At 63.7% G+C, this 22,797-nt stretch overlaps 1 protein-coding gene and 1 long non-coding RNA gene across 2 annotated transcripts in view; one reads left to right on the forward strand and one right to left on the reverse strand.

Annotated features, from left to right (window-relative positions):
• The window catches only part of INPP5A (inositol polyphosphate-5-phosphatase A), a 158,694-nt gene that overhangs the window by 35,607 nt on the left and 100,290 nt on the right, over positions 1-22,797 (forward strand). Inside the window, 1 exon segment of the mRNA NM_001003257.1 lies at positions 7,971-8,012. Coding sequence (NP_001003257.1) covers positions 7,971-8,012 — 42 coding nt within the window.
• LOC119866624 lies at positions 13,086-17,344 on the reverse strand. Its single transcript, XR_005380795.1, has 2 exons — positions 14,245-17,344; positions 13,086-14,040 (listed from the first exon to the last, which is right to left on the reverse strand). It is a non-coding gene; the product is annotated as an uncharacterized LOC119866624 (long non-coding RNA).

Below are 22,797 nucleotides of genomic sequence, written 5' to 3' on the forward strand. Positions count from 1 at the left end.
CAGGACCGGCTGCCTTCACCCTGGGGGCTTTCTGGGGGGGGCCTGACGCCCGCCTCGGCCCCTGGGCGCCGCCGCACTTTCACAGTCTGCAGAGTCTGCCTTGGGATCCGGGGCCGGCTGCGTTTCTGCCCGGGCCTCTGAGCCAGCGGGTCCGTGGGTCAGAAAGCCTGCTGACGTCGCGGCCGGGGCTCCCGGGGCCCACAGGAGAGCGGGAGCTGCCGTCCTGGCCCTGCTGGCTCTCGGCTCCTGTCGCTCAGCCCTGCTTTGTGGTGTCAGCTGGAGGCCTGCCTGCCGGTTGTTAGGCGTGTTGCCCAGTAACTTGTGTTCTTGGTGCTCGTAGGTAGTCAGCATCTCACTGTGCACTTGTCTGCTCTGGTTGGGGGGACACGCAGGTGAAGGTTCCCGTGCGGGTCTGGTGGCCTGTGGGCCCAGCCAGCAGAGCCCCCCCCCCAGGTCCCAGCAGAGCCCCTGCCCCCTGTCCCAGCAGAACCCCCCAAGGTCCCAGCACAGTCCCCCCAGGTCCCCAGCACAGTCCCCCCCCAGGTCCCAGCAGAGCCCCCCAGGGCCCCAGCACAGTCCCCGCAGGCCCCAGCACAGTCCTCCCCCCCAGGCCCCAGCACAGTCCTCCCCCCCCAGGCCCCAGCACACTCCCCGCAGGCCCCAGCACAGTCCCCCCAGGCCCTAGCACAGTCCCCCCAGGCCCCAGCACAGTCCCCCCAGGTCCCCAGCACAGTCCCCCCAGGCCCCAGCACAGTCCCCGCAGGCCCCAGCACAGTCCTCCCCCACAGGCCCCAGCACAGTCCCCCCCAGGTCCGAGCACAGTCCCCCCCAGGTCCGAGCAGAGTCCCCCCCCAGGTCCTAGCAGAGCCCCCCAGGTCCCAGCACAGTCCCCCCAGGTCCCAGCAGAGCCCCCTCAGGTCCCCAGCACAGTCCCCCCAGGGCCCCAGCACAGTCCCTGCAGGCCCCAACACAGTCCTCCCTTTTAGGCCCCAGCACAGTCCCCCCAGGTCCCCAGCACAGTCCCCCTAGGTCCCAGCACAGTCCCTCCCAGGTCCGAGCAGAGTCCCCCCTCCAGGTCCTAGCAGAGCCCCCCAGTTCCCAGCACAGTCCCCCCAGGGCCCCAGCACAGTCCGTCCCAGGTCCGAGCAGATTCCCCCCCCAGGTCCTAGCAGAGCCCCCCAGGTCCCAGCACAGCCCCCCAGGCCCGGCCAGCCCCTGCTCTTCTCACAGGGAAGCAGTGGGGGCGGTGAGCTGCAGACTGGGGTTCACCACCTTTTCTTTAGAGCCTTTTGCAAACTGGGGAAGTTTCCTTCTCTTTCTTTGCTGCGAGATCTTGTGTTCTGTTTCCCAGCTTTGGAGGATGTTCCGTGTCTCTGGCAGCGATGGCATCGTTTCCTCGGGGACGACACAGGTCTCTCCAGCATCCGACAGGACTGGCGTCCCTGGGCCGACATTCCGGGCCACGCGGGCCTTTCTCTCATGTGCTCGTGCACGTGGCTCGGGGACACGTGGGTGTGCGGTGTCCCTCCCTCGCCGTGGGGCTGGCTTCCTGGGACAGACCGTGGGGTTGATGCGTGTCTGTTGGTGGCCGTGCGGCTCAGCAGGGAGCCCGGCCGCGTCCTGTGGGGCGGCTTTTGGTTCAAATGCAACTAATTCAGTGGATGAACGTTTTCTGTTTCATCCTGTGTCCGTTGGCTTTTCAGGGGTTTGTGCTTCGTCTGAGTAGTCAGGTCTGTTGGCGCATGTTCGCGGCCTCTCGTTGCTCTTTCCAGGTCTGTGTTGGTGACTTCCCTTGATTCCCTTGGTCCCTTGTGTCCTTGACTTCTCGATCGTTCTGCCCAGGGTTTATCAGTTTTATCCCCGTGTGTTGAAGAGCCTGCGTGGGCACCCGGCTCCCACCTGGGTGGGGGCGCTTCCCTGTCATGCTCACAGGCCTCCTTCTTCAGACACCCCCAGGCCCTGCAGTTCTGGGACTTCCCGTCACCTCCCGGGGCTCGTGTTTACCCCCAGGAGCCACGTAGAGTTGGCCTCTGTCTCGGGCCACACACGGTGGGGGAGGCGGCGCCGCGGTCGCCTGCTCAGCCTTCGTGGGGATCACAGCCCGGGACGAGCTGCGTGGCCCTGAAACCCGGCCTCTGCCTCCGCGTGTGGATGAGCCGTGGCGCGTGGGAGTGTGGAAGGCCTGGCCGCAGGGAGTGCCGGAGGGGCCCCGGGCGAGGACAGGGCGCTGCGGCTGCGTCGCTGTGCGGAGGCCGGGCGGTGACCCTCCGCGGGACGCGCGCCGTGCCTGCTGCTCAGCTGCGGCCTGTGGGTTTCTCGTCCCTTGAAAGTGAGGGCAGCGGGGTGCATGCGGGGCTCACGTCCTTGCGGGCAAGCAGGGTGGGTCGCCCCCAACTCCGTACCCTGCCACGGCAGCGTGCGGCCGCGTCTGCTGCTCAGGTGCTCAGTGTCACGCCGTGGGCCGTGGGCCGCTTGGCTGAGAGCCACGTGGGCGGCCGCCAGTCATCTGCTCCGCCCGGGTGCACTGCTTGCGGTTGCAGATTCAGCCTCCGTCGTGCGTGGGCCCCAACCCCGTCCCGGGAACGGCGACAGCGTGGGGAGTGGCCGGGCGGCCCTGCCTCAGCTGCCAGGCCTGCGGTCACGGCGAGCATCACCACGGTCGGCCCTCCCCGCGGCCCCTGCTCCCGGAGAACAAAGGGTGCCTTCGCTCGCCTGGCGCGCCCGCTGTGTGGCCAGGCCCAGCTGGCCAGCTCTCGCCCGGGGACGGGGCGACCGTCTTGCCGACGTGTCCGCGGACTTGGAGGCCTTTTCTGGATTCCTCGGGCGGGGTCCTGCTGGCGGTGACTTTCCCATCAGACCTTTGAAGACGTGCTGGGTGTGGAAGGTCAGCCGTGGGTGTGTGGCCGCTGGCGCCCGCTCCCCGGTCAGCCTGGCATCCGTCCCTTCGCGCCCAGTTGCGGCTGCGGGGAGCGTGTTGTCTGCCTTGGGAATGGGGTGTAGACTCCGAGTCGGGGTGTGCTTTGCCACGTGAACCTGACAGTCGAGTGTGGAGCTCGGGATGCGGAGTCTACACCTGCTGGCGCTGGCGGGGGTGTGGGCCGCCCTCCCTGTGGGCCGGGGGTCGCCTCTGCCGGGGCTCGCGCTCGTTCCTGGTGCCATTGCCTGTGGTCACCTCGACGGTGCTGCGCTAAACAGGGTTTCTCCCTGGGCGGCCTCCGATGGCTTCTCGGCGAGGGGGGCCGTCGAGGTTGCGTCTTGATTTCACATCCTGCTCTAAGTTCTTTCACGTTCCCCGTAGTTTGCGGACCCTGCGCCTTCCCCGTCGTGGGGCCTCAGGCTCTTCTCTGTCGTTGTAGTGTCTGCGGCGGCGGCAGTGACGGCGTCTCGGTCCCGGGCTCGGGGGCGCGTGCAGCCTGCGGCCCTCAGCCGTCGCCCTTGAACAAGTCGCACAAGGCGAGGAGACGTGTCACCCAGAAAGCCTGGATTCGAGCTGTGCTGTAAACTGACCCGTGACAGGAGGATGAACATAAACCCGGATTTGTTATTGAACAAAAAAACAAAAAAACACCAGAAACACCCGTGAACGAAGGCAACGTTGAGAGCCGTGTATCTGAGCACCTACGTGAGCCACGTATTTGGTCACCGCGGTGTTTGAGGGCGGGCGGTCAGCACACAGACCGGCCGCTCCGTAGCCCTTGGGGACCGGGTTCCACGGCCTGCGCGGCGCGTCGTAGGACAGCGGGTTCACCACGGGCGCGCTAGAGCCTCCTTCCCCGTGGACCTGACCACGCAATAAAGTCTGGATGCAGAGAAACGTTTACCGCGACACTTACTTTGTTACCTTGCACACAGCACACGCCGGATTCTGACGCTGACTCGGTGCCCGTGTCCTGCGCCGTGGGCACAGTCCCGCTCTCCCGCCCCGCGGGGACGTCGGCCCTCCCAGGCGCCTTCCCGGCGGGCCAGAGATGCGCTATGTCCTCGCCGCCGTGGGAGGGGGGCAGCTGCCTCCGCGGGCCCCAGCCGAGCGCCCTCCGCTCCCGCCCGTGCCCCGCCCACCTGATGCCCCGCCCAGCTGATCTCGGGGTTTGCCTACCTCCGTGGACCCTTCCAGCTCATCACTAATGTGCCCGATCGGGGGGAGCCACACCTTACGGTTTTCCCGGGCGCCATGCCCAGGGAGGGTCCCCTGGGCACACAGGCGGGGCGCTTGCCGGCGCTGCAGGCCTCGGCGGGCACTTCCCGGCTCGCCAGAGCTTGGCCCCTAATGGTTGCAGACTCTCCCTGGAGAACTTGCATTTGTTTCTTCTCCATCTTTTCTTCATGTAAATCCACAATTTTGACCTGTGTGGTTTTCCTTTTTGCTGAACTTTTTACACACATTACCCTTGGGGCAGGTCTGCTGGTGAGGAGTTTCCTGTCCTGTGTGTCTGAGAACATCTTCGTTTCTCCTTCGCTTTTGGGAGATCCTTTTGCTAGAAGCAGAGTCCTGGGTGGGCCCCTCAGCCCCGGTGGCCCTCCTGCCTGCCTGCCTGTCAGAAGGTGCTGGCCCCTGGCCCCTCTGTTTCTCCCCCCTTCCCGATGCTCTGTTGCTGGGGTTCTGCAGGGGGAGCATCGGGTGCCTGCAAGGAGGTTTTCCGGGATTTACGCCACCGCGCGGTGCCCCAGCGTCCTGGACCTGTGGCTCGGGCTCGTCGTTCATCCTGAAGAATCCTCCCGTTGGGGCCTCACGAGCGCTGGCCACGCGGTCTTCTCGGGCCCTCGTCGTGTGACAGTGTCCGTGGGCTCTTGGACGCTCTGTAGCTTCTCCAGTGTTTCTCTGCATCTTTGTTGTGGGGGTTTGTGTGACGGTCTTCGGGCTCCCCGGTCGTTACCGCAGCCGCGTCCAGTGTGTTGAGCCACTCAGGGCTTCCTCGTTTCGGCTGCGGTGTCTTTGATTTTAGTATTTCCTTTGGAGTCTAGAGTTCCCGTCACACTGCCTGTGCGGCTCCTCCGTCCTGTGCCCCCCGTTCCCATCACAGCCCGTGCTGCACTCTAATTCCCTTCCTGACAGTTCCGGAGTCTGGGTCATGGCAGAGTCTGATGCCCTTTGTCTGTACACAGGTATCTCTGCCTTGCCTCTGGGCCGTGTTTCCTGCGTGCTGTGGCTGTGGTGTCGGGGTCCTCGTGCTTGTGTTTGGGGCTCCCTGAGGACCCCTCAGCCCTCTTGTGCTGGCACCTGCCGTCGCGGCACCGGTGCCCTGTTGCCGTCGGAGGGGGGGAGCGCTCTGCAGCCTGTGGCTAAATCTCAGACCCTTGGTGCGCCTTGTCCCTGTCCTGGGTGCCCCACGCGTGTTTTTCAGCTCCCCCTTGCCCGTCCTTCCGTGCGGTAGACAGGCGGGTTGGGGGAAGCACCCTTTCCAGGGGTGGGCTCGGGCGCCCGTGAGGTCTCTTCCCAGCAAGATGGACCTGGGTGTGTTTCTCCAGGCTCCTCCTCCCGTCCCCCGGCCGGAGCCGAGAGGGCATCTTTCTCCAGGGATCCTTCTCTCACATAGACACTGAGTACCTGCTAAGTCCCGGCAGGTAAACCCACCCAGACCTGGGAGCCTCCTCGCATTGTGGTCCTGAGCAGCTTCTCATCATTCTTTAGTTTTGGGTGTCTGTACTGACGGCCGTCGGTGGGACAGGGGTGGCCCCTAGGTTTCTGTCCTTTTTTTTTCTTTTTAAAGATTTTATTTATCCATGAGAGACCCAGAGAGAGAGGCAGAGACCCAGGCAGAGGGAGAAGCAGGCTCCATGCAGGGAGCCTGATGTGGGACTCGATCCCAGGACCCCGGGGTCACACCCTGAGCCAAAAGCAGGTGCTCATCCCCTGAGCCCCCGGGGCGTCCCGGTTTCTGCCCTGTTGCACATGCCGTGTTCATCACGTCTGTACGTCAGTATTACATTCGCTTCATTGTGGGACCTAGAAGCTTCCCTCTTTTTCCTCCCGAGCTGGGTTTCTGCAGCCGTGTGACTGCTCAGGGTTAAGCGACAGTAGAAACTCAGGCCCTCAGTCACACCAGCCACATCTCAGGTGCAGACCTGGCACGCTCTGTCCCCACGGACGGTTCTGCTCCATGGTGCCGAGCCCGTGTCGGTGGAGACGTGTAATCCGCACCGTCCAGCCCTGGGGCCTGCAGCTTCCAAGCCGGCGTGCGCGTGTGCGCGTGTGCACACGGTGGGGGCACGTGTGAGTCGTTGCTCTTGGTCTGGCCTGTTGGTAGCAGCTTTTCATGCAGTAAAGTTAGCAGCTGTCACGGCGCGGCTCCTGCCCCGCAGGCTCGGCCGCTCTCGTCTTGCCCGCGAGTGGCTTCCCTGGTCGTCCCTTGCCTCTTCCTGTTGCTTGCGGTGACCAGTGTTATTGGAGGGGTTGTCACGGCGTCCTGAGCACCTCGTTGTTTGTCTCTGGCTTAAGCTTTTAAGATTAAGTTAGAAAATGGGAGAGTAAGGCGGGCGATTGCCAGCTCGGAGGAGAGGAGCAAGAGGAAGAGGAGGGAGCGGGGGGCCCGCCCCCCGCCGCGCCTGACCTGGTGCTCTCCACAGTCCCCGCGGGACCTCGGGGGCGGGGGCAGGGCTGTGCCAGGCCACGGTCAGGCCACAGGCCGGGCCGCTGGCGCTTCTCCCTCACTCAGGGCCGTGAAAGGCGGCGGTCACGGGTGTGCCTAGGCACCTCCCCAGAGGGGCAGCTCTGCCCCCCGCTCCTCTGCTCCTGCGGGACTGGGCCGGGGTCGGGCAGGGCTGTGGTCCCGCTGTCCTGCGGCCGTTCGTTGGCCACCCCGCCCCGTCCCGGCCGTGGCGCCTGCCCGCGGTGTCGCTGCTCCACGCGGCGGGGGCGTGGCCTCACGGGGCGCTGCAGCCACCGGGCTCGTCCATCGCCCGGCACTCCTGTCACCCCATGGAGGGCTGGTGGCCCCTCACTTCCGCGGCCCCCGCAACAGTCCGCTTCCCCCTGTGGACTGTCCAAGCGTCGAGTTTGAGGCTCCCCCACGTTGGGGCAGGTGTCCCTGCTTTGTTCCCTTCAAGGTGGAGTGACGTCCTTCTGTGGGCGGATGTTTGGGCCACTCCCACCTCTTGTGACTCCCACCGGTGCCTCTGGCAGTGGTGGCACCTGTCTCTGGGGACAGGTGTCCTCAGGATCCCGTGCACACTCCACCCGCCCGTTCGGGACCCGCTGGACTGTTTTCCTCAGTGGCCGTGGGCCACCCATTGCTCCACCCCACACCTGTCTTCTCCCTTTTGGTTTCAGGGTCCCAGGGCTGTGCCGTGGCCCCGTGGCCCAGTCTGTACACCGACGCCCCGCGATGCGCTGCCCCTTGCCCTGGCGGCTCGTTCGGCCCAGCCCACCCGGTCTTTGTCTTTTGGGGCAGCTTCCCCCTCACTCCTCCGCAGGGAAGACGGGGTCCGGGTGGCTTGCTGAGTCGGGGGGGCTGCCGGCCTGGGCCCAGCCCCCTGAGCTTGGTCCTGGGGGAGGCAGGCCCACACCTGCTGCAGCCCGGGCACCGCCTCTGCTCCCCCGGTGGCCTGCAGGCCCTCGCTCCCCAGCCCGGCTTCTTCCCGCCGGGACCTCGTGGGCAGTTCCGTCTTCCCGTGTATCAGGATGCGGGCAGCCAGCACCTGCTTGGGGGGCCGGCCGCGGGTTGCCATGACTTTGGGTCGTGGGGGCGTCGTGGGGGCAGAAGCTCAGTCCCCGTGGGGACGGGTGTGGACACCGGGCGCTGCGGGCCTGCCTGTCGCCTGGAGAGCTGCGTCTGCGGGGCGGCCTGCACGTGGTCCCCCCACGCGGAGCTGGGGCCTCTCCTGGGCACCGGGAGGGTCCCCCCCGGACTGTGCTCCCCGCTGACGCCCCCAGTGAGGCCTGCAAGGGCCTGATGAAGACCATTAGCTTCTGCTCGTGGCTCTCTGGGGCTGTGCCAATGGTCTGACTGTCTTTTTTTCTTCTTAATTTATAGCCAGAAAACCTACAGAAGAACTGGCTTCGGGAGTTCTATCAGGTAAGAAGTACTTGTGACAGCAGCTCTCTCAGATGAAGTATTTACGTCGTGAGTATTTTATTTCTGTGGGAACCGTGTTCTGTCCGAGTCGTGCGTGGCTGTGATGGGCGTCCCGTTCCCCTCAGAGGCTCCTGCTCAGATTCCCCGCTTGGGCCAGGATTCAGAGGGGGAGGCCACCGGAAGCTGCTGGGGACATGAGGATGCCTGTGGGGAGCACACAGCTGGCACGGCCGCCAGAGGGGCCATGATGGGGTCTGGGCAGAAAGCGGGGGAGCCCGGGCCAGGGGAGGTGGCCCAGGCACAGGCTCCAGGGGACGCGTCACAGGCACGAGGGGCCAGACTCCAGCCCTGGGTGTGGAGCGGGTATTGGTGGGACCCCCGGTGTGTGGTGATTCCTGTGCCGGATGCTGGGGGCGGGTTTGGAGCAGCAGACGGTGAGGATGACGGGTGCCGTAGGGCTGAGCATGTGACACGTGGGGGGCCCCCGGGTGGGGGTCGGAGAGGCCGCTCTGAGGCAGGATGCTCGGGGACTTCTGTGGGTGAGGGGAGCCCAGCGGCCTGGCACCAGCTTGGCTGGGGCAGTGGCTGACTGGCCCACCAGGAGGTGAGGGCCGGTAGCCCAGAGGGCAGCTAGGAGCAGGATGGCACAGGTGGGGCCCCGGGGGAGGGGCGGCTGGGGCTCGGCCCGCTGCCCTCCTGCAGCTCTGTGAGCCAGTGCCGCGCTCTGTGAGCAGGAGCCGCAGGAGGTACCGCCGATGGCCCTGGGCCTCCCTCCCTCCTGGCCTCAGAGTCCGCGGGCTGAGGGGCTGCGAGGCTGCAGGGCTGGCCCAGCAGTGGGTCCCTTGGGCGTGGGCTGCGTCCGGCCAGCTCCATGCAAGGTCCTGGCTCGGGGTGGGGGTGGCCTGAGCACGGGCCAGTGGGCTGCTCTAGGTCCCGCTGCCCACGCTGGGGGTGGAGGGCGGCCGGGTGGTGGGTCAGCGGGTGCTGAGCCATCCTCTACATGCTCAGGGTGCAGTGGCAGCGGGTGGCTGATCCTGCTCCCACGCTGGAGGGAAGAGCCTCGGGCGGGCCTTTTCATCCTGGCGTCCAGCGACGCGTGTCCCCCTGGGTGCTTGGAGGTGGGGTCCTTCCCTCAGCCATCCCACATGTGTTGTCACCAGGTGCTGTGCTTGGTTCTTGGAGGGAAGGCAGATCCCTGGGACATCTGGAATGCTCTGGAGGGAGCGTCCCGTGGGATAGACGGGTGGGAGGCTGTCGGGAGGTCAGCCCTTCGTCCTCTAACACTCTGCCCCGCCCAGGGCTTCCCGGTGCGGCTCCAGGTAGGAGGCCGGCCTCAGGGGCAGGACAGGCCCTGGGGTCCCCTCCAGCCTGCTCTCCGGGCTCCTGGGTCTGTGTCAGTTTGGCTGGAGCAGCTGCCACGTGAAGCTACAGCTCCTCTTTGTTTTTCAGAGGCAGGTCCTAGGGCTGGGGGTGGGGGGGCCATGGGGTGGACCTGGAGCTGCGAGGAGCAGGTAGGTGTAGGAGGGCGAGCGCGGCTGTCCTGGCTCCGCTGCAGGTGGGTCCCTGGTGAGGGGCCCTGTGGGGGCCCCGCCCGACAGCCCCGGGCTGAACTGCAGTGCACACCCCGACCGTTCCCCTTCCTACTCTGCTTATGATGCGGTTGCCGGGACGTGCGAGTGAGTCCAGAGCTGGGCAGTGTGGTCTCTGGACGCTGACCCCGGACGACCGCGGACCTCAGGACTGTCGCCCTCCCTGAGCCTCCTCGCTGCACACGAGCCCAGAGGGCGGGGGCCAGGGTGCCCCTCAGGCTGTCAGCAGAGCCGCGGGTGCTGCTCCGGGTCCTGCTCGGAGCGTCGAGCCATTGCCGGGAGGGCTCGTGCGTGAGGGTCGTGCTGGTGCCCGTGAGCGCTTCCTGCTTTGTTGGCGGGAGTCTCTTCAGAAGGAGAAGTTCCAGCGACACTTAGGGAATTTTCTGCGACGATTGTAAGTAAGGGCTTAACACCAGCGCCCTGACACGGTGGGCTGAGCTGGTCGGTGAGTGATCGGCCAGCCGCCCGCAGCTCCGCAGAGGGAGCGGGTCCTGCCTGCCGGACTCGGGAAGGAGGGCGTCGGGGCCCAGGGCCACTGCCTTTTTCAAAAATGTTTAATCCTGGAGTTCCTACGTGCAGTTACTTTGTTTTTTTCAGAGTAGCCTTTGATGGGCTGCTTGTATAAACACAGGAACTGAATATGACATTCATGCCTTTAAACCTTTGGATTAATTTTTGCTTTCTCTGTAATCCTCATTTGCCATAAAAATGCAGGGAGGAGAAAATATTGCTGGGGTTTCCATCCTTCATCCTGACGAGCCCCTGGTGCTTTGGGCATCCAGGACTTTCACCTGTTGGGTCCTGGATGTGGCCGTGGCACCAGAGGGGGTGCACTGTCTGGCGTCACCCCAGCTGGCTGCCCTACGCCTCTCCCCATCCAGCCTCCCTGAGCACCCTGGGCTGGTCACACGCACGTCCCCGTTGTTGGGGTGCGCTGGCCCCAAGTACAGGCCAGTCCTGCTCTCCTCCTCTGGAGCAGCCCCAGGCCTTCCGAGCCCCCTGCTCGGTCTGCCCAGAACCTCCCCCGGGGCTGGCCACATCCCTGTTCTCTCTCTGGGCTGCACGGTGCTCCCTGAAACCAGCTCAGGTCGGTGGCTGTCCTGCTCCCGGCCCCCCAGGGGAGACCCAGGGTCCATATGTGGCTTCTGCTCTGTCCTCTGACACGCCAGGTATTCCGGGTCCCCACTTCCCCACCTCCCACCCCTGGGCCCCCAGCCCCCAGCTCCGGTCGTGGGCCCGGCCACCCCCCACCCTCCAGGTCACTCTTGGCCTCCCCCACACACTCGTGCTCCCAGGATTCATCGTCACCGCCTGAACTTGCAGCCTGTCTGTCGGGTGCTTATTTACCTCTGCCCCTGGGAAGGCAGGCTCTGCACCTGCCGCGGGCCGGATCCTCATGGCCCCCACGGTCCTGTGCTGAAGCAGGTGTGTGAGGCGGGGCCTTGGGAGGAGACTAGGGTTGGAAGAGGTCATGAGGCCTGCCCGTGACGGCATCTCTGCCCCTGCTAGGAGAGGGAGAGGCCACAGCCAGGGCGGTCAGACACCCTGCCCTCGGGAGGGCCTGGGGTGGTGCCGGGAAGGGAGCGGCCTGCCTGGAGCTGGGGGTGCAGGCCCCTGCTGGCGGGGTGCTCAGGAAGGCGCTTGAGGAGCCGTGGCCACACCTGGGCTGTCCTGCTGCCCGGGTCACCCTGGACTCTCCGGACCACGGGGGAGGCTGCTGGGAGCTCAAGCTGGACCTTCCTTGCTCTGTGATGGTGGCGTGTCTGTGAGTCGCTCCGGGGCCAGGTTGCCGCCCCGCTTGCTGCCTCTCCTGAGCATCAGGGCTGTGTCTGGTGCGTGGTGTGCGTTCAGCACTTCTTTCTCGGGTAACAGTCCGGGGCAGTTGTACAAAGCAGAACGGATGAATCAGTCGGCTCCCCCTGCCCCGTTGCGCCCATGGTTCCACGCTCATGCCCGGTGCGCCTCGCTGGCTGTGTGCCCGGCGCAGGGCACCTTCCCTGGCACGTTGCAGATACATGTATTTGGACAGCTTGCTCTCTTCTCCGGTAAGCTGGGAAGTCTTCCTGTGTCACCGAGCGCACACCCTTGTCTTCTTGGCTCCACAGTGTTTCATTAGCCGGACAGGCCATCGCTTTTCAAGTCATTGTTCCGTTGAAGGATTTCTAGGTTGTTCGGAGTTCATTGTGATGTGTGGATACATTTTAAAACAGATAGGCTGTCTCTCGTGCAAATATAAGTTGAGCAAGTATTGAAGATTCTAAAAATTGTGGTAATAAGTATTTATTATTAACCAGACAAGTAGGTTAAGTAGCACATTATGCCTGCTGCGCACAAGACTCCGCAGAGCAAACCCGGATTCTCCCAGCAGCGGATTTGCCCTCAAAGGCAGGTAATCCGTTCTCCCCTCCAGACGCTGTGCTCTTGCGGCCGCACGTCATTGCGTCGTTCTTAAGTTTTAGAATTCACGGAATCGTAAAACAGCTCAGCGATTAGTAAGGAAGAGATGACTCAAATCAGGGAGCTCAGCTTTTCCTGACAGCAGCGGTAAAAGGAACGTGATGAGCAACACCTGCTTCCAGGTCACCTGGAGGAACGGGCAGGAAGCCTCCCCTCCCTCCTTTTCTTTTTTTTTTTTTATAAAGATTTTATTTATTTATTCATGATAGTCACAGAGAGAGAGAGAGAGAGAGGCAGAGACACAGGCAGAGGGAGAAGCAGGCTCCATGCACCGGGAGCCCGATGTGGGATTCGATCCTGGGTCTCCAGGATCGCGCCCTGGGCCGAAGGCAGGCGCCAAACCGCTGCGCCACCCAGGGATTCCCCCCTCCCTCCTTAAAATAGAAACGTCTGTGAAACTGTGGTTTTTAAACCTCAGACCTTAGGCCAGGCCAGGCGGTGACCACGGGGAGGGTCAGAGCTGCCTTGAGGCCTCCCCACCTGCCTCCAGGGGTGGGGGCGCCTGGATGGGCACCCAGCGAGGTTGGGGGTACGGTCACTGTGTACCCCCCATCGAAGGTTAGCAGGCGGCAAGGATGCAGGAAAACAGGCCCTAAGGAGGAGAAAACCAGTCGGGAGTGTGGCTGGAGGACTATTAGTTTTACCATCTTGGAGAACCTGCTTTGGGTTTCATTACGTCTGTTGTTTTTGTTTTTTCATCCACTGATTTCTGATTTCTTTTTATTTTATTTCTTCATCTAATTTTTTTTTTAAGATTTTATTTATTCATGAGAGACACACACACACAGAGAGGCAGAGACACAGGCAGAGGGAGAAGCAGGCTCCACGCAGGGAGTCTGACATGGCACTCGATCCCGGGTCCCCAGGATCAGGCCCTGGGCTGAAGGCGGTGCTGAACCGCTGAGCCACCCGGGCTGCCCTCTACATCTAATTTTTGAAGGTAGAAGACAAAATCACCAATTTCAGAAATCCGACAGGGGCATCATCCCTAAAAATCCTGTAGATGTTAAAGAAACAGACGAGAAGGGAGTATCATAAGCAACTTTATGCTAATAAATTTATCTTTTATATGAAAGGAACATATTGGTAAATAAGTCCAGCTTCAAAGCTTACGGTCAAGAAGTGAATTCAGTAGCTCTCTTTCTGTTAAATTAAAATTAAAATTTGCCCAGCTCTTCGCAACAAAGAACTCCAGGACCGTGTGGCTTCCCCGGTCAGTTCCGTCACATGTTTGAGCAGGAAACAATCACAGTTGTTCAGAAACTTCCAGGAGGCGCTGCTGCCTCCTCTTCCTGCGACGCCAGTCCCAACACCACGGCAGGCGGAGGCTTTAGTCCTGAGAAGTACACGCACCACGTCGCCCACACGCGCGAAGGAGAAAACGCTGACTTCCACCGTGTGGACCGGTGCACGCGACCCCGTCACACGCGTACGCGTGCCGCATAAACACTACGTATCAGAGGGCAGCGCATCGTCAGCAAATGGAGATCGGAAATCAATCAATAAAATCTGCGTCGACAGATTAATGAAGAAAAGCCAACAATCATCTCCATATACGCAGACAAAGCATCTGGCAAAATTCTAGAACCATTTCTGATGAGAAGTCTCAGGAAACGAAGAAGTGAGGGACCTGTCCCGGGTTGTGGGGGTCTTCAGCCCGCGCCAGCGCTGGCGGCCCCCTCCCGCTCCCTGTGGCCCCGGGGGTCCTGGCAGGTGCAGACAGACAAGGAGAGGAAAGGAAAGGAAGGAACAAAACCGCGTGTGTGGGTGAAGGTGCGAGGGGCTGCTGGGGCGCCATGGGGAGTCCGCGGAGGCCTTGCTAATGTGAGCCCAGGTGTTCAGTCGGCAGCACACGGGGCTGAGTGGAAGCATCTCCCTCCTGTTCGCTGTGCACAGTGGGACAGGTCGCATGTGACCCTGACGGTCGTGCTGGAGCGAGGGACGAGGCCGGGGCGTGGCAGGGGCGCGCCGAGACCCGTGACCTGCGTGCAAGGGAGAGACAGAGAGGCCCGGTTCGTGGCATGGGGACGCCATGGTGCCAGCACGTGGCCCCCACCGGCTGAGGTCCCGTGTGGTGCCCTTCCCCGTGACGCCTCCGCCTGCTGTTTGGTAGAAGCCTGCAAGACACATCTGCAGCTACCTGGGAGGACAAGGGAACGAGGTCCGCCAGGAGGTTAGGGACTCACACGGTCTCATCTGAGGATTTACTGTAAAGTCGTAGCAGTGGGGACGGTGTTCTGTGTCGGGACAGAGCTACACATCAGTGGAGCCGAAGAGGGACCCAGAGACCCGGGAGCACGGCAGGCAGGGGACGAGGGCTGACTGCAGTTCGTGAGGGGACGGGACGTGTGTTCCGCAGACGGTGCTGGGAAATTGGTGTCCGTCTGTCCACCTGCAGATGCAGAATTTCTGTACTTGGCACCCCACACGGAGATTAAAGTAAGCTGCGGACCTAAATACAAAACTTAAAATCATAGAAGTTCTAGAAGAAATCTTAGGAGAAAACCCTTGTGATCCTGAATTAGGCAGCGATGTCTTAGACACACCGAAAGCATCATTCATAAGAGAAAAAAATGGAGGAATTAGGATTTATCATAATTAGGAACTGGCCAAACCCCAGAGCTGCTTGTCAGCTGGAAGAAGTGGGAGTCACGGCGAGTGGCAAGACTCCGCTCAGGGAGCAGGCTCAGGGCTGGGGCTGGGGCTCGGGCACCAGGGTTCCCACGACACGGCCCAGGCCCTCTGCCCTCTGGCCCTCGGTGAGGTCGCTCGTGGAGGCCATCGGCTGCAGCAGCTGGTTGGGAGAAGCTGGGTGTGGGGCGAGCAGACGGGGACGGACACGGTCGGGATACGGACGGTCCGCGTGCCCGGGGGCTGCGTTGCTGGTGCAGTGGAGACCCTCGCCATTGCTGTCCTGTGGGTCACGTGCCCTGTGGACCCGCAGTTCCCGCTCCGGGGAGGGCGCTCCGGGGAGGGCCTCGGGCCTGGGTGAGCGCTGCTCTAGAAGGCACTCTCAGATCCAGAGCTGATGACAGGCCTCACCTCCTGAGGACGTTTCTTTGTGAACGTCTGTGGACACAGCCTGCAGCTCAGACCCTCGCGCCACCCCTCCGGGGCCTGAGGACCACGAAGGCCTAAGGAGGGACAGAGTCGCTGCTCTCACGTGCCAGCACCCTGCGTGGCCTTTGGGCCCTGGCCGCCGGCCGCTGTGCACCGTGGACGCCAGTGCCCGCCGGACCGCGGTGAGCTGAGCGGGCCCTGCTGCCCGGCCTGTCCCCCATGTGCAGGGAGCGCTGGGGAGGGGGACGAGCCACATCGTGTCTTCTCTGGGTGCACGGGGCGGCGCTTCGGAGTTCCCGATGGCTGAAGGGGTCACTGAGGAAAGGGCGATGGAGCTGACTCTGTAAAGGTGCGGTCTTGAGAAACTTCATGAAGAAGTCTTACAAACTGAGAAGAATGTGTAAAACTCGAGCAGAAGCGTGACCAGAGTGCGTCTTGCAGGATCGAGCCCATGAGAGCACGTGGTCCCAGTTGTCTGGGAGCCACAGTGGAACAGGACGGAGGAGGAGCTGAAACGGCTTCAGTAACGTGTCCCACCCCTCACCCCGTGCGGTCCTGGGACACCTCCCACCTGTCCTTCCGTGCCGCCCGCTGTACTCCACCCCCTCGGCACGTCGCGATGTGCCTGGGTGCGTTTTGAGCGGCACCGTGGCAGACGCAGAGGACAGACGCTGCAAGCTGCCCCTTGTCACCTCCACAGCCGCTGACCACGACGGAGGCCCCTGTGGCCACCGGCACCCACAGACGCCTGCAGGTTGGCCGTACATGCGGGGACCAGAGTCGCTCTGACCCCCAGCCCTGTGCCCTCTCCCCTCCCAGGTGGGCCAGGGAGCGCAGGCCCTCGCCTCCACAGGCCCATCGCTGCACTGCCGGGCCCGCCTCTCAGCCTCAGGCCCACGGAAGGTGGTCTGGCACCCGTGGCGACTGCAGTGACCTGGGAGGGAGCTCACGGCGCCGTGCCCTTGCGGGCCCTGGCGGCGGTGCAGGCAACACTTGGCTGCGGATCCAGGTGATGGGGGAGTTCGTGCTCCGATGCACCTGCGTTTCCTCCGTCTCAAGGGCTCGTCTGGAGCCGGCCCTGGGCTAAGCCGTGGGTGCTTGCCGCCAGCCGCAGCCCAGCGGAGCCTCTGCCGTGGCCCCACTCTACAGATGAGGAAACTGAGGCGTGCAGGGGTCAGGAGATGTGCCCAAGGCTGTGCAGCCACAGGATGGGGGCCCCAGCCTCTGCGAGGCCAATGGCCCAGCTGGCCCCTGAGGGGGTAGCCCTGGGGCGAGAGGCGGTGGTGCCAGGGGCGGGGGTCCAGCGTCAGGGCGGCCTTGGAAGGGGCTTGGGCGTGGCTTCCTGGCAGCAGGCAGGGGCGGGGGGGCTGCAGGCGGGGGGCTCAGGAGGGAACTGGGGCCTCGGGGTCGAGGGGGCCTCCTGCTGCAGGGCGGGCGGCAGATGTGGGCACGTGAGGAGGGAGGAAGGAGGAGGGCGGTGGGCCCAGGAGGAGAGGGGAGTCTGCTGTGCCCTGGGTCAGATCCGGGGTTCCCCGTGGGGTTGGTGGTAACTCCTGTGGGGCTGGAAGTGAGTCCTTCGGGCTCCGTGTGGGTGGACGTCGCCGGGCTCTGGAGGGACGGGCTGGGAGTTCAGGCCAGGCCGATTCCCTGGGGGGACTGGGGAGGTGGAGGGGTCAGAGGGCAGCTGAGGGGAAGGCCAGGGCCAGGTGTGGGCCCTGGGATCACAAGAAGGGGCCGTGTGGGTGTGCGTGGTGGGTGGGCGTTGGGCACGGGCCTTCTGGAAGTGTGGGTGTCTTGGGCCGGGGCCCCCGCCGGCCCTGTGGTCAGCCCGAAGCAGGTGGGAGGCCTCACCGTATGGGCTAGGGCCCCGGCGTGGTCCTGCTCCCCCTCCCTTGGGGAAAAGTGCTGCTTAAGTGAAAATCCACCCGTGCCGGGAGAGCTTTGATGTCCCGGAGCAGCAAGTTGTGTTAAAATGGAGCCAGGGTGCGCGTTGCTGGTCTGTAACAGGTGCGGCCTCCTGCTCACCCGCATACGTGCACGCACACCGCGCAGCTTGGTGGCCCGTCCAGCCTCCGGGAGCCGCAGCTTCGGCGTTCGCCGTCGGCTGTGCGCACGGCAGGGCCGGACCCATCCTGGACGCCGAGCGGGGGCCCGGCTTCACGCTGGCCCCGAAGAGCCCTCGCCACCGCCGCCGGCCGCTGGGGCCACGGAAGCTTGTGGCCTTCCGCGCGCTGGCCCGTGGGGAGATGGGCTGCTAGCGGCCGGGCGGCGGTCGCGGGGTGTGGACTGTGGGCGGGCGTCCCCGGGGCCGCGGGCAGCGGAGTGTGGGCTCCCTCCAGGGGGCGGGCCTCCACCTCCAGCCTCCAGCCTCCAGCCTCGCCCGCCCGGCGCGGCCCGGAGCCTGGGGAGGGCGACCCCGGCCTGCAGAGTGGAGGCCCGGCTGCCCCGGCCCGGGTGGGCAGAGCGTCTCCCAGATGAGTGTGTTCTCGCAGCCGGCGTGTAAAGAGCAGTAGCTCTTCTCTCGAGAAATTCCTTTGTCCCCTTTCCGCGCCTTATCTTGGCTCCCAGGCTTCCAGGGCCTGTGTGCAGGACGTAATTCCTTTTTAGGTCACTCCGCTGCTCCTCTCTGCAGAAAGCCTAACAAGGCCTGGCTGCTGCTATTTTTAGCGCTGCCTCCTGGCGCGGAGGGGCCGGTGCGCTGGGCGCTGGGCGCTGGGCGCGGCCGCCTCCCTGCTTGGTGGGCGAGGCCACCTCCGGAGGCCACCTGCACGGGGCCGAGGCTGCCCTGTGTGCTGGGGCGTCCTCCACTTTCTGGCCCACGTTTCCAATTCCCTCTTTTCCAGAATATTTTTCTTGATCCTCTGATGAAAGAACCGTGTATTTTTATCAGAAGGTGTTTTGTTGTTGCTGTGTTTTGTTTTGTAGAACTTTGGTGACGTGCATATGCACTTTGGGCGGTGACTTGCTCGCTGTCCCAGGTGAGGACACACCAGCGTCCCCGTCGGGCAGGACCCAGCTGAGTGAAGGCCCGGGGCCTGGAGACCACCTGCCCCCGGGTCATGCCCTGAGACGTTTCCCACCAGAAGAGGCCTGCGCTGCCCCACACGTCCCCCGCGGTGCAGGGCTTTTCTGTCCATCCTCAGGGTGTCCCTGTCGTCGGCCCGGAGGGGAATCCGTGCCCAGGGTCACCGTGGTCCCGAGCCCTCCCCAAGGGCTGGGGAACGACCAGAGCTCTCCCAGCGCCTCCGCCACACTGATCCATGCAATGCATCGAGATCCCGCCACCCGTCGGCTTGTGCTGAGGGCCTGGGCCCAGTGTCCTCACCAACGGCTCTCGGTGACTGTCCAAGACAGGCTGCCCAGGAAATGGACACCCAGGTGGCCCAGGGCGCCGGGCACGGGGTCTCCGCCAGGCAGGACGGAGCAGGACCCCTCCGGCGGATGTGCCTCCTGCAGAGCCCACGCCGCCACCCCGCCTGCCCCCCGCCTGCCCCCGCCAGCTGTGCAAGCCCTCTGCTCTCAGGCCCCGGCTGCTCCGTGCAGCGTCACTGACCATCTGGTTCTGTTAACCTGTGACCCCGTAAATGATACAAAACCAGAGAGGACAGCTGCCCCACACTCACTGCGCCCTGGTTACTTCACGGCGTCTTACTCCTGGGATCTGGGCTATTAGTGTCTGCAGGAGGGGAGAGACTGTGGCCGCATGTCGCTGAGCATCTCCCAAACTCCAGGTCCAGGGCCATCCCGTCAGGAGCTCAGCGGGGGCTTAGAGGGCAGTGCTGTCGTGGAAACGGGTCAGTTCAACCAGTTGGGGCTCTGCCCCCGAGAGCCAGTTGTCAGGCCTCCCAGCACACCTGCCGGGCAGCTGCTGGCCCAGACCCTAGGACACCTGTCCCCCCGGGCGGCAGTTCCTGGGATGCGTCAGAAACCGGACAGGTGCTTTCTGTCTGGTGAGGACATCTCAGAGGGGTGGCACCTGGCTGCAGGGTGTGGTTGGGTAAGTGTGCACGATGGACGGCGTGCACTGGCATCGTCCACGCGGGGTGAGCACAGCCCCTTGCCGGATGCCCCCCACCCGTGCGACTCAGGGGGCTGTCCGGGCGAGCTGACAGTTGCCCCACACAGCTTCACTCAGCTTCAAAGGAAACATTTTCCTTAGCAAAAATTTTCACAGCGTGTCACTAAAATGATCATTTTCTAATGAGCTATTTTGAATTTTTCCCCACGTGCCGTAATTAAATCTGTCTTCACACAAAGTCCTTAGTTGGTGTGTCTGCTTTGAGTGACACGGCGACGGGTCCCACACCCTGCGCACAGGCACCTGCCCTCCCCTGGGCGCTGCAGGCAGATTTGCAGCGGAGGATGCCGGCACGAGCTGTGGGGTCCTGCCGTGAAGGAACCGGGGAGATGGGACACCAGAGGTCACCTCGCCCTCGTCCCTCAGGCCCCCTGCCCAGCTCCGGAGTCCAGGGGGCGGGCAGCTGAGCCCCGCTTCCTCCGACTCAGACGATGAATGTGTTGAACACACTTTATAAGTGATGAATTTAAAACGTGTGTGAAGTAGAGGGACCAGGACGACGTCCCTCGGTCCCCACTACCCTCGCTCGTGGTTTCCAGCTCCCGCCGGTCCTGCTGTGGTCGTGCCCCCGCCCCCCGTCACTTGGAGCAAAGTCCAGGCAGCATGACGTCAGATGTCAGCGCGTCTGCGTGTGTCTCTGGAGGGACAGAGCACCCTCCACGTCGCGGTGCCCCCTACAAAGATTGGCAGGAGCTCCGTCACGTCCTGAGCGTCGGGTCTGTGTTCAGGTGTCCCCCATTGTCCCCTGATTCATGAGGACTTCCTGTCCCGCGGCGCATCACTGGGTAGAAACAAACATGTTTTCATGACTGTATGGAGGTGTAAGTGGCATAGAGTGGGCCTCGCGTGCTCGAAGCGGGTGGTGCGGCACGTCCTGTCCACCCTGGAGGCTCGTGTGCCACACGGTTCCTGCAGGCTGGAGTGGCCGCTCCGGGGCCCCGTGCCAGGTGGCCACTGGTTTGCTTTCCGTCCCCTGCTATCCATGGGTTTGCATTTCTAGGTTTCCGTGTCGGTGGAATCACACGGGATGGCCTTGCTTGTGGGCTGCCCTCGCCGGTGCACTCCACGTGCCCTGTCTCGGGAGTCCCGGAGACCCAGCCATGACCGCCCTGCAGTGCGTACAGAGGACTGCGTGCAGCCGTCACCCGGGCTCTTGTTACGTCAGGGTGCTTGGCTGTGTCACTTGGTCTTGTGTGTGTGCCCGTGTGTGTGCATGAATATGCACGCACATGTGTGTGGGTGTGGGTGTGCACGCACGCATGTGCTGGTATGTGTACACGTGTGGGCACGTATGCACGCGTGTGCTCATGTGGGTGTGGCTGGGTGCATGTGGGTTTGCACATGCATGTGCTCGTATGTGTGCATGGCTGTAAATGTGCACTTGTGTTTGCACGTGCACACGTGTGGGCTCATGGGTGGCTGTGTGCATGCATGCACGTGTGTGTGTGTACACATGTGCTGTTGTCTACACTGACACCTTGGAGCTATTGCCGTGTAGACGCCATGGCCTCCCAAGCTGAGAGCATTGGCGTGGCTCTCTCCACGGAAAACGTCTGCCCGCATGTGCTCCGGGCGGAATTCCCTAGATTTCTGTCTAAAAGTCGTTTTCTGAGCCTTTGAGGTTTGAAGGACCCTTAGCAGGTGTGTGAGTCCTTGGCTCACACTTGATCCAAGGGATCAAGGTTTGCAGAGCGGCCGTCCCGTTGCCCCCTTGGTTCCTGTGTGGTTCTGACCCTCGGTTTTCCTCGCCGACCTGTGACCTGGAGGCCTGGAGGTCGCCCCTGCGAGGTCACCTCGCTCTGCGGGGATGTTGGGGGGGCTGTGGGGTACACCTCAGGTCTCTGTGTTCTGGGGTTGCCTCGGATTAGGATTGTAAGGGTTAGTTCTGATCTGGTGGGTCCTCCCGCAGGGACTGCGGACTCTCCCCTCCCCTCCGCACTGGTCCGCCTCCCTCTGCCCGTCCCCCCCGCCCATTGCAGCTTGACCTGTCAGTAGAGCCTCCCTCCCTTGGTACTTTGTTCTCTGTTCCTCTTTTCTGTGAAGATTTTGTCTTTTTTCCATTTCTCTTCTGAGGGTAATGCCATCTTTCTTTTTTTGTTTTTGGCCCATTTCTGGTTTGTTTTGTGTTTCTGATTCCAGGTGTTCCTCCCATTGTCAGATGGGGTCTGGGTGGATTCAGCTCTGTCGCTGCGGGGGCTGCGGGACGCCTGTCCTTGGGCAGGAGCTGGAGCAGGCCTGTGCGAGTCCCGGCCCGACAGCACCCCCTTCTGCCCGCCCGGCGAGGTGCAGGCTCCGCGGGGCTCCCCACCCTTCCGGCCTGTGAGCCCGGCTCCCCCTTGCCTCCCTTTCTGCGGGTCCGCAGCGGCCCGGGGCTGCCTCCCCTCGCGTGTGTCCCTTCTCTGGCGGCCCCGTCCCTCTGGGCCACGTGCCCTGCGGCCTCTGCTGCTGGGGCCGTGGGGTCGCTGCAGAGACCGTCGCTGTCAGGGAAGGTCACACAGATAAAGTCAAGTCACAGGAGCCATTGTCTTGGCTGTTTATTTAAACTTACAATCAGTTAAAGTTTAGTTTCAAATATGAATTTAATTTGGAAGGTGGCTGTGTTTTCCGTCCGGCACACATCGAGCCGAGGCCTCTCCTGGCCCAGAAGCGCGGCTCGGTCAGGGCGCGGCCCTGTGCACTAGCCGTCGCGCCTGGAGACCAGGGGGCGCAGGGGCCGCACTGTGGGCAGGAGAGGCGCCTCCTGAGGAGCCGGGCAGGGTGCGGCCCCGGGACACAGCGCCGGGCGTTTGGGTGTCAGACCCGGAGCCAAGTGCGGGCGCAGGAGGCGGAGAGGCGGAGAGCCGGAGGGTGGCTGCCCGGCTGCCGGCTGGGGTGCGTCAAGGTGGGCTCGCAGGTGCCGGGGCGGAGGTGGAAGGCCTGAGACCCCACGGCCCCATCCTGAGTGCCCCGCACCCTCGTGAGTTTGAGGCTGCAGCCAACCCCACAGCGAGGCGTAGGGTCGGGACCAGTGCTCCCCGGACATGTCACAGCCACGCTGAGGCCCTGTCGCCTGGGACAGGTGCACGCGGCGTGGCAGCCCGGCCGTGCTGGAGAGGGGGAGTCCCCAGGGAGCGAGGTCAAGCAGCCAGGCCCTGCCCAGAGCGGCGGGGGGAGGCAGAGGGGGCGGAAGGATGGTCAGGATGCTCCCCGGAGAGCGTGAGCTGCTGTGGGACGGACGGCTGGACGGCGTCAGGGCAGGGACTCGAGCCTGGCTTTTGGGGTTCTGGCCTGGGCCTTCCCTTGAGGGCCTGTGCTCAGAGCGCCTGCAGCGCACCTGGGCTCCTCGGGACCCCGCGTCCTTGGGCGGGCGGCAGGGCCTGGGGAGGGGTGGCCAGGGCAGCTCCCGGGACCCTGCACGCCCTGCCCTCCCCGCCGCCGGCCTCAGCCCCCACGGGGGGCCTGCCCTATATCCCGAGCACCCTTCAGAACCCATCTGGGCTGACGAGGCCTCCCGGGGGGTGTGGTGCGTGGAGAGGCGGCCCCCCGGGTCGGAACGAGGGGAAAGCAGGGAACGTTCCCTTCATCAGCGTCCTTAGCCGGTGCCGAGGGCTTTGCTAACCCG

The sequence above is a fragment of the Canis lupus genome, chromosome 28 (genome assembly GCF_011100685.1).
Source record: "Canis lupus familiaris isolate Mischka breed German Shepherd chromosome 28, alternate assembly UU_Cfam_GSD_1.0, whole genome shotgun sequence".
Lineage (NCBI taxonomy): Eukaryota > Metazoa > Chordata > Mammalia > Carnivora > Canidae > Canis > Canis lupus.